The following is an 11,642-nucleotide window of genomic DNA, read 5'->3' on the forward strand; positions in this document are numbered from 1 at the left end:
TGACTTCTAACCCATTTTAAACATTGTGTGTTTGAGCGACAAACTTATGGGTTGTACAATTGGATTTGTATATTTCTTCTGCATCCATATATATCTGATATTAGTCTGTGTAAGTAATGGGGGCTGAGCTACAGTGGTGTTTGTGAGACAAGGGCAGATCCGGAAAGGCCTCACAAGCTACACAGGCGTTAGAAGCTAAGGGGTTCTTCTACATAGAAGATCATAGGAAATCCCAGGACATAGTATCTATAATACTGTAATAAACTCACATAGTTGCTGTCTCAAACTCCAAACTCCACACAGTTGTCACTGACTAGCTGGATATTAATTTCCTGGTGAGAAAAACAATTTCTGCACTTACAGTATTCACATAAATGAATAAATACATTTTACAATAAATCTCATGAATGCTATTCATGTCAAATAGTTTTGTGTTCTACTTGTAGCCCTGGTTGTCCTGAAAATAAAATGGTAAAACACTTCATTTTGAGGCTAAATATAATGACTGGACATGCAGATAAATTAAAATCTGGTATTTGCTGGGGTCTCAGGTGTTGGGACTGAGGTCGTTCCATGAAATGTGTGCCTTTTGCATTCCTTTGATATTTAAAAGTGGAACTGAAAACATTTTAGCAACATGAAATCTTATTAAAATCTGTTCATATGGTGCAGCAGGGTAGCCTAGTGGTTAGAGTGTTGGACTTGTAACTGAAAGTTTGCAAGTTCAAATCCCTGAGCTAACAAGGTACAAATCTGTTGTTCTGCCTCTGAACAGGCAGTTAACCCACTGTTCCTAGGCCGTCATTGAAAATAAGAATTTGTTCTTAACTGACTTGCCAAGTTAAATAAAAGTAAAAAATATGCATCCCCTGGAAGAATATGACACTTTAGTTGTATTTTACATTTTCTGACAAGATGTGGTGATTTTCGTGTTTTCATACATTTTAAGAATGTTTGGTGAATTACGTGTACTAAGGCATTTGTGAAAATTCTACAGCAATATATAGTGGGAAATCGGACGTGAGTTTGGACAATTAATGGACACTGCAGTAAATAAAACCTAATAAAAACATCTGTCTTGTCAAGGACCGGAGTCTACGCAGACCGGTGCGCCATAGCCAATCAGAGCTACAATAGGCCTTCATGCAGACAAGCCATTTGTCATCACTCACTTTGAACTGGACTGTGTGTTTACAGGCAGTAGCAAAAGAGTGACTTTAGACCATTAGAACGCATTCGCCAAAAGTCACAAAATACACCTGGATGGAATTCTGCAAATATGTAAATACCACGGGAGTCCTCTTACATTTGGGAACTTTACAGTCCTATTGATCAAACAACCATGATATTATCTCTTATGTACATCAACAACAACAAGTCCAACAACTAATGCTAGCCAGAGCAAGATGAGCTAAAATCTAATGAAGGGACATTAGATAAGCCCTCTCAAACTTCTTCAGCTTGGTGGCAGTCAAAATTGCACTGAAAAACGATGGGGAATTGTAGCCTACTCATCCTTCTGCAGCTTGCAGCCAATGCATACTTGTCCCAACCAAGCACCCAAGCTAACTGGCTAAAGTTGACAAGCTTGATTATTATAGTATTTTTTTAATTAACCTTTTGATATGGGAAAAAAATGTTTTCGTTCAACATGTGCTATTTATGACAGAATGTTAAAATGAGGTGAAATCGGAAGTTTTATTTCACCAAGTTACGCATCTCTAAAGGCACCGAACTGGTGGAACAACTCAGCTACTACTACCCCAGTGACTTTCAGTAGAGTAGCAACTGGGTTGGTGCAAAGTCAAGGCGCTGTTCACTTCAATTCATCACTGTGAATGAAGGGGAGACAAAACTTTCAATCTGGCTAACCCAACCTGTTACTGTTGAATGTGATTAGAACGGTGTTATAGTGTGCTGTTAAGGGAGGGAGGATGGTGCTGTGACTACGGTGGGTAGACGTTATCTACACTCTTATAAAAAAAGGTTATTTGGTTGTCCCCATAGGAGAACCCTTTTTGGTTCAAGTAAGAACCTTTTTTGTTCCAGGTAGAACTCTTCTGGGTTCCATTTAGCATAGCATCCACTCTGATATGCCTGCTGGCTCCATCTCTCTGGATGTCTGTCTCCTCTCTGTCTCCCAGCAAAGGCATGCAGAGATATTAATGCACATATTAAGGCAGTGTTTTAGCATTCACTTCCAGTTGTTCTCACTCTAACCCTGTGGAATCATACAATGGGGATAAGAAGAGGCCCACAATGGAATGCTTTTCTGTTGGCATTAACAAATGTGTCTTCCTCCTCGTCGCCGCTACGCTGGAATCCCCCCTCGGCCGGGCTTTCAATAACACACACTCTTTTAATTACTCCCTCCGAGAGAATGTCTCTATTCATCCATCTAGCGAGGTGGAGAGCCAGGGGCTCTGGAATACTGTGAGCTTGGTAAAAGGTGTGAGTGAGAGAGAGAGAGAGAGAGAGAGAGAGAGAGAGAGAGAGAGAGAGAGAGAGAGAGAGAGAGAGAGAGAGAGAGAGAGAGAGAGAGAGAGAGAGAGAGAGAACGTGAGAGTGAGAGAGTCACGATGTGTGTATGTAAGCAGTGCATATTAAAGAGAGGTGTGTGAAAGTGGAGGGACTATGTGTGTGTGATAGAAAAGAGTGTTTGTATATTAATAAATCATCCGAGTAGCCAGGTAGTGCCTGGCACTAACCCCACTGAAGGCCTTACTGGAGTGGTGCAACATCTGACTAATGGCTACTAATGGAAGGAGTCACCAACCACTGCAGAGTTTCCCACTTAGAGAGAGCGAAGTCATGTTCCTTACCTCCTACTCCCCTCATAAAACTATCCTGATCTTGCAAGCTTACATTCTGTTTAGCGAAACAGAATGAAAGCTTGCGAGATCAGGATGGTTCGTACGAGGCCAACTCCCCACCCCCATTCAAGCCTCAAACAGATTGGCTTCAATAAAGTTCAGTTGAAAGTTATTTTGGTGTCACAAGCCCCCAGCTGTTGTGTTCAGTGTGCTTTTATGCTCCGTCTACAAAACAAAATGTATTAGGAAACATAGAGCAGGCTCAAATATTAATGGCATTATTACTCTACTCAAACATTAGCAGGTATTCACATCAGCAAAGTGTCTATTACCCCAGATTGATAAGCCATGGTAGCCAGCCAGGTTGGTGCCACAGCATTGGTAGTAGTGGGAGATTTTGACAGTGATCTCTATTATGGATAGACACTAGGAAGTGATCACTTCGGCTAGGGTGTTCCTCTAAAAGAGTAAGGCTTTTCCCTCAATCACACTCCAGCAAAAAGGAACATAAATTGAAACAATTATCGTTCATTACTTTATGTAAACACTAGCACATCAGCTAGGGGCATTTTTCCCAGGAAATAATCCAGTGTTTTTCGTACGATAACTTTAGTCTACACAGTACCTCTGTGGACAGGATGTAGAGTCTGGACCCACCTTGACGAGGTCCTCCAGTTCGGAGGAGTTGACACAGGCGTGCAGCGACAGGAAGTCCAGTTTCTCGGCCAAGATGGCCAGCTTCTGTTGGCTCTCGTGGGGCTGCTCCAGCGCCCGGAACACCAGGGCTCCCACAATGAGGTAGAGCACCACCAGGAAGAAGATGACTGATACCGTCTTCCACCTCATGACTGTGAAGCGTGTGGTGTCGTATTCGTCCTCGGGGGAGTTCAGGACCACCGGCTTGGCAGCCGAGAAGGAGAGGCGGGGCTTGGAGTTGTGAGCAGCAGACTTTGGGTCAAGGAGATCAGGTGGGGCCACTGTAAGAGCGGAATCATTACCATTGGCTGTTAACTGGGATGTCAATAATCATTGGTCATTGATCACTTTGCTGTGGCCTCTCTTGTAAACCAATCTCTCTAATGAAAAGGTTTACTTCATTTAACTGATAAACTGGTAAATTAAAGTTCTGTCACTCCCTGATCTGTTTCACCTGTCCTTGTGCTTGTCTCCACTCCCTCCAGGTGTCGCCCATCTTCCCCTCGGTGGATTTATACCTATGTTTTCTGTCTGTCTGTGCCAGTTCGTCTTGTTTGTCAAGCTTACCAGCGTTTGTCCTGTCAGCTCATGTCTTTTCCCAGCCTCTCTTTTTTTCATCCTCCTGGTTTTTGACCCTTGCCTGTCGTGACCCTGTACCTGCCCGCCTGACCACTCTGCCTGTCCCTGATCCTGAGCCTGCCTGCCGTCTTGTACCTTTGCTCCTACTCTGGATTATCAACCGCTGCCTGCCTTGAGCTGTCGTTTGCCTACCCCTGATGTTACAATAAACATTGTTACTTCACACAGTCTGCACTTACCTTGATACCTGATAAGTTCAATATTTTGTGTTAAGCCTTAGCTAAAGATGCAACAACAGCATTATTAAATTATGGTGATGGAACTAATCATAAGATAAAAATGATTATGTGGGCCACTTAAACCATATTTGCAAATTGCAATCATCTATGGCCTTAGCAGTACTCAGACATGAATGCAGATGCAGGAGGACATCTCACAAGGCAGGTGACCTGAATCACGTAAATTCTGGTTGAGGGACGACTGCTTGTTGTTCGATGTTCACGACCTTGATTAAAAAAGGATTCCGTTTTAATGTTCTCTCAGCCGTTTTAACAATCCTAGTAACAAAGTCCGGTTACACACTAGTTTTATTATTGCACTATCTTACATTGGTTTTTAGAACGTGTAGCTTTTTAGGCTAGGTTACACTCTTTCTTGCATCCTGATCTACTAGACTACCTGTGAGTTGCACCTTAGAACATTTGACCTGTCAACGAAGATAATCCCATTTGTGTTATCGATATCCAGCTACATCAATTGGTATAGCTGCTTTTAGTGTTTACACACCAGGGTTGCTGGAAATTAGCTTGCAAAAAAAGTAATAGTCCGCCGGAAACCAGAAGTTAAATCAAATTCAGTTTAAACTTGCTCTGTCGATTGTCTGTAGGTTTGGTCCTTATGCAGGGGGGAATTTGAAAAAAACAAACATCTAATGGAATGTATAATTAAACAAAATGTACAAACTTGTCTGTTGTAGACCCATGCTGTTCCTCAGTGAAGCCAGTTCCTCTCTGCTTACCTCGTATCAAAATAAAAGTCCCACACAAGTTCTTGCTTTTTTTGTGCAGGTATGGTACACATGCAGGAATTGTATTTTGACATTAGCTAAGCAGAGAGGAAGTGGGTCTACAACAGACCCACGTTTGGAAAGTCTGTTTTAATAGAGCTCGTCAGCTTGTAATTCTCAAACCCAAAAATGAGTTACCTCTGGATGGTTCAGCCATTCCTATGGGGAAAACGAATGGGGAAAGAATATGGTTTTGGGATAAACGCTGAAAATAAGGTCTGAAAATAACACAGGCTTATTAGATAATATCAGTCAGTTAACATTACCTTTATAAATAATGAAGGCTATGTGCTATTTGTGTTTTTTAATGTGTTTTTCAACTTTTACTCTTTTTCTCCCCAATTTTGTGATATCCAATTGGTAATTACAGTATTGCTGCAACTCCCCTACAGACTTGGGAGAAGCAAAGGTCGAGAGCCATGCGTCCTCCGAAACACAACCCTGTCAAGCCGCACTTCTTTTTGACACACAACGGCACCAACGTGTCAGAGGAAACACCATCCAGCTGGTGACCGAGGTCAGCTTGCAGGTGCCCTGCCCGCCACAAGGAGTCGCTAGAGCACGATAGGACAAGGAAATCCCGGCCAGCTAAACCCTCTCCCCCTGTCACTGCCGGCAGTGACACAGCCTGGGACCGAATCCTGGTCTGTAGTGATGCCTCAAACACTGCAAGTGCATTAGACTGCTGCGCTACTCGGGCGGCCTGTGTACCTTTTTTATTACATAAGTACAAACAGAATTCACAAAAAGTGACGTTAGCTGATGAAGACTATCTCATAGAACAAAACATAGAAGATCTCCTAAGCCTATGTTTACCACAGGCTTTATTTTCAGCATTTATCCAAAAACTCCATACATTTTTCCATAGGCTCTGTCCAACCAACCATGGCAGAGTTAATACCAACAAAGAAAATGCCATTAGTATTGCTCTCTATTTATGTTTTATTATATGTTTTTTCTCCATTTCCCCCCTTCATAAGGACCAACCCTACAGACAATCAGACAATTAGCAGAGTAAGTTGAACAGGACCCTGCCAAGCCGCACTGCTTCTTGACACACAGCCGCACCAACGTGCCAGAGGAAACACCATAGATGCAGAAAGCACACAACATAGTGGGGACATTTCTGCAGCAATTAAGAGCGTTGAAGCGCGAGGCTCAACTACTCCAACGTTTTGGTGCCCTAGCTACCACACTGAACAGCGTGAAGCAAATCTGTGCCCATGCGCAGATACTGTGTGTGACTGTGTGACACTGAAGTCTTGCATCTCATGGTGCTACTCATGGCAACGTCATTTCACTGAGTCTACCTTTAACTTCTAGCTGACTATTTTGTTTTTTTGCAAGCTAATTCCTAGCAATGCTAGTGTGTAAATATAAGTGTTGCTAAAAGCAGCTACAACTGGTAAGGATGGTTGGTTCTTAAAACTTCTTCAGGATTGGTGGTTCCCCTGTGGGACAGTTGAGCTAACGTAGGCTAATGCGATTAGAATGAGGTTGTAAGTAACAAGAACGTTTCCCAGGACATAGACATATCTGCTATCGTCAGAAAGCTTAAATTCTTGTTAATCTAACTGCACTGTCCAATTTACAGTAGCTATTACAGTGAAATAATACCATGCTATTTTTTGAGAAGAGTGCACAGTTTTGAACATGAAAAGTTATTAATAAACAAATGAGGCACATTTGGGCAGTCTTGATACAAAAGTTTGAACAGAAATACAATGGTTCATTGGATCACACTAAAACTTTGCACATACACTGCTGCCTTCTAGTGACCAATATCTAAGTTGCACCTTGGCTGAAATAACACATTATGGCCTTTCTCTTGCAATTCAAAGATGATGGTACAAAAAAACAAAAACATTTTTTTTTTTTTTACTAGATCTAATGTGTTATATTCTCCTACATTCCTTTCACGTTTCCACAAACTTCAGTGTTTCCTTTCTAATGATACCAAGAAAATGCCTATCCTTGCTTCATGGCTTGAGCTACAGGCAGTTAGATTTGGGTATGTCCTTTTAGGCAAAAATTGAAAAAAGGGGGCCGATCCTTAATGACAAAAGAAATCAAAGTTCTAATGGCATTGCTTTGCTAGGAGTAAATTTTACTTTAAATGTTTTGTCATTTAGCAGACACTTTAATCCAGAGGGATTTACAATTAGTATAATTGCTAGGTTATTTACATCTATGCCATTCCCCATCCCTGAAAGTGTCAACCCTTAATTGAAACGTTAACATTCACACCCCGGCACAGTTTCAGTAAAAAGCTGAGGAATGGGGCTGGAGAAATGCAACCACTCTCAAATCTATAGACTACGTTATGGATGCAAGGATTGACCACCCATTATATCAAAATTATAGTTGTAACTATGTTTTTAGGCCATACAGTGGTTGTTTGGATTTAGATTGTTTACAAACATTTGAGTAAAACAAGTGTAGGCCTATATTTTGGGTTCTGACGGGGTATGACAGTTGGACTAGGCTCATGAGGCATGTATACCTTATATTTTTCAAGACTCAATGAGTATATAATTGATTAATAAATCCAGAAATGGTTGTAGCAACTAAAGATTGCTCCATTCAATTTAAATGGAACAATTTACATAAACAAATGCATTTACCATATTATAACATGTATCAGAAGGACAATACCAAAGATACATATGCTCTATTTCTGAAGAAGAAGGATTATCTCTCTGTAATTCGTGACAGAAAAGGACCTAGGCCCACTGTAATGTCAAAAAATGTAACATTACAAGAAAAAAAAATGAAAAGCAAAGATTGAAACAAGGGCATCATCTGTATTGTGCATCAAATGTGGTTTCGCCATTATTAACAAATACGCCCATGCATTTTTAATCTCTTGTTAAATTAAACATCCTCAATTTCACACAAGGCAGACAAACCGATAACAAGCGTTACGAGTCTGTATTAATACATAATGACAATGATTTTTAAAGGAACAAGGAAAACGTCTCTTGGCGATTGTAGCCGATACTGTAGGCTATTATCTCGTGAATAAAATGAATTATCTACTTGTCATAATTGTTTCCCACTCATGCATATCGTAGCTTGATGCGTTTAAGATTTTAGAAAATCACCCAATGACGTCTGTTGTGCACAACTAACTATCCACTTGATGTTTTGAATTTGAGCCGTATTTAATCGGATAACTGTCTCTATTGCACATGGTTAAAATCGAATAGGTCCATTGAATAGAATAATAGGCTACGCATCGAATAACCCAGATTTTCTCATTGTCAAATAATTGTCTGCCAAAACAAAACTAAACAATAGAACAACACCAAACACTGGACACGCGAAAGGACACCACCAATTGTTTCACTGTACCTGGGCATGGTCTTTTCCTCCAAAGCAACGGTTTTCTGAATAATATTAAACGATCTGAGAAAGGCATGGTAGACTGACCAGCTGGTGGGAGTGAGTCACGCAACATGCGATTTGAATATCAACCCACGGTAGGCTACAGTAGTCTAGCCTAGGCTACTTATCATGCGTCTGAATTTCAAAATTAGTGGGTATCGCACTTACTTCTTCTCTACCAAATGCCCGTTTCTTGCAGTTCCTCATCGGCAGAGATTTCCAAATGTAGGCCTAAATAGCTTACTGTTTTAAATTCTCCTCTCTCCGTGATGAGAGCTCGGTGCATCAAGGGTCGCAATTCTCCACATGGTTTTGGGGAGGCGTACTTCCCACACAAAAGTCTTACTCTCTGCTCTCGTTTTGGTCCAGTTTATAAACTCCCAATTAAATAGTTGTCAGTACGCCGCGTTACCATTTAATGGTGCGCGAAGATGGAGCGTGAAACCATAGCGGGAGATCGGAGAGGAACACATGGTTCCAAGAAATCCGTCCAGTTCTTTCCAGACATAGTGCCCGGGGAAGAACGCATAAATCCCTTTCAGATTATGTGCTTCCGCTGGCGAGCGGCTGCGTGGTAAATGCACTGGATGTGCCAAATTGACCTAACTCATATGGGGTTATAATGAAGACGGGCGCTCACAATTCTAGCGTGCTTGGAGTTCGAACCCACGTGAGAACTCAAAGACGGGTTATTTTTCTGAAAAATGTACAGTATGACAGTTTTTTGTGTTCTTCATCCCGTTGAAGAGCTGAATTGCATCCTAGTACTGGTCTTTCTGCCTTGCCTGTATCCTTCTCTGTGGTGTCTACTGTGTCCATCAAAGGAACAACAACCAAGAGTATCAGTTAGAATGTGCTGTGTTGCTCACTCCTCCTTCAGTAATGCTGGGTAAAAGGTCACATTACTTATTCAACATAGTTTTCTATCAATTCATTGCATGTTCTATGTTATGCAGGGCTAATGTAGGCCAAAGTACATGATTTAATCAGAGGTTATCGCCCTAACACTTTATTTTGACATTCTGTCATATATGTATTTTCTGTTTATGTCTATGGCCAGCTGGTCTTAATGGTTAGTGATGGAGTAAGACAGGTTCACATCTGGGAGGATGTGTGTGTGTGTGTGTGTTTCTTAATCATTTTGCACATAACTCAGCTTCACTCACTTCACCCCCTTTATCTCTCACGGTCTCTAAGAGCCTGCACAGGCATACCTGTCAAAATGTTTTGTTTTTGCATTGTGCTAAAGAAAGAGGCCCAGTTATGGTGTTGTCCCCCGAGATATGGTTCTTGGCTCTCTTTCTGGTCTATTTGAACAACCCTGATTTAGCAAGTATTATCTTGTAGTCTACGTTAGGTGCATAGGCCTGATCTTGTATCATCTGTTTGGAAAAAGTTCACAGATATTGTCTCTGGTTCAATTCAAAAGGACTTATTGAAAATCCCATTTGTGCTTAAACTGACAAAATATATAATTGCCATCTGTCCCCTTCTCCTCAAGAGAAATCCAATAATCAATGCTCTGTGTGACTTGAGCCCTCCTCTCACTCCTCTCCCTTCCCCCTCTATCTTTCTCTCACTCCACATCCTCAAAGCTGACTCTTTTTTATTTTTCACCGTACACAAGTCTTCAAATCGGTCATTTCCCCCACGTATATTCATTAGTCTGCAGGTGTGAATGTGTATGCATTAGTGCTTATATTTAATGAAACCACATGACTATTTTTCAACACATAATTACCATATTTCCATACTATGATTTTGGACCATAGGTAGTTGATGTGACCCACGTTCAGGTGTACCTCTGCTGGCTACACTCACTGGTCATGCCGGGAGTCTGTGGCCCACTCTAATATGTTCAGATGCACCCGTATTGCATTACATTTGAAGTATGGATAGCACTCACTCATGAATCAATACTTCTTCTTAACTAAAGGTACTTGGGTTTTAAGTGATCATTGACAATCTCTATCTGAGCTTGGTTTGTGTCTCAATGGATTTTAAAAGCTACAGTATATCTCTCCTTGTGTGCTCTCCCACGTCATCACAAATACCAATTGACATGATGTGTGATATCACTATGGTTTAAAACCCCTCGAGCCTTCTTAACTCTAGGTGGCCATGAAAGTAAAGGATACAAGGTAAGGAGTATTGGAACCAAGCCTGAGTGTTTGTGATAATCATCTTACCTTGTATTCATTATCTTTGATTCCTTGATGGCCTTCCAGACTCCCTCAGCCTACCCAAGGATGTCAGAGGACAAAAATCAGTTAACCACCAAAAAAACAAAAAATATTTGTCATAAGCAACTAGCTCCCTGGTATACAGAAAATATCCAAGCTCTGAAGCAGGCTTCCAGAAAATTGGAACGGAAATGGCGCCACACCAAACTGGAAGTCTTCCGACTAGCTTGGAAGGATAGTACCGTGCAGTATCTAAGAGCCCTTACTGCTGCTCGATCATCCTATTTTTCCAACTTAAATGAGGAAAATAAGAACAATCCGAAATGTATTTTTGATACTGTCACAAAGCTAACTAAAAGGCAGCATTCCCCATGAGAGGATGGCTTTCACTTCAGCAGTAATAAATTCATGAACTTCTTTGAGGAAAAGATCATGATCATTAGAAAGCAAATTACGGACTCCTCTTTAAATCTGCGTATTTCTCCAAAGCTCAGTTGTTCTGAGTCTGCACAACTCTGCCAGGACCTAGGTTCAAGGGAGACACTCAAGTGTTTTAGTACTATATCTCTTGACACAATGATGAAAATAATCATGGCCTCTAAACCTTCAAGCTGCATACTGGACCCTATTCCAACTAAACTACTGAAAGAGCTGCTTCCTGTGTTTGGCCCTCCTATGTTGAACACAATAAACGGCTCTCTATCCACCGGATGTGTACCAAACTCACTAAAAGTGGCGGTAATAAAGCCTCTTTTGAAAAAGCCAAACCTTGACCCAGAAAATATAAAAACTATCGGCTTTTATCGAATCTTCCATTCCTCTCTAAAGATTTTGAGAAAGCTGTTGCGCAGCAACTCACTGCCTTCCTGAAGACAAACAATGTATACGAAATGCTTCAGTCTGGTTTTAGACCCCATC

The 11,642-nt window shown here is 41.2% G+C and overlaps 1 protein-coding gene across 2 annotated transcripts in view; it reads right to left on the minus strand.

Moving 5' to 3' along the window:
• Window positions 1-9,324, minus strand: part of LOC118387012 (potassium channel subfamily K member 2-like) — a 53,672-nt gene extending 44,348 nt beyond the window's left edge. The window contains exons 1-2 of one of the 2 annotated variants that reach the window (XM_035775097.2): window positions 8,710-9,324; window positions 3,471-3,790 (exon numbers count right to left, since the gene is read on the minus strand). In XM_035775097.2, coding sequence (XP_035630990.1) covers window positions 3,471-3,790; window position 8,710 — 321 coding nt within the window. In that variant the 5' untranslated portion in view covers window positions 8,711-9,324. The other variant, XM_035775096.2, reaches the window with a different exon arrangement.
• Window positions 9,325-11,642: the final 2,318 nt, after the last annotated feature.

This window comes from Oncorhynchus keta, chromosome 8, assembly GCF_023373465.1.
Source record: "Oncorhynchus keta strain PuntledgeMale-10-30-2019 chromosome 8, Oket_V2, whole genome shotgun sequence".
NCBI classification, from domain to species: domain Eukaryota; kingdom Metazoa; phylum Chordata; class Actinopteri; order Salmoniformes; family Salmonidae; genus Oncorhynchus; species Oncorhynchus keta.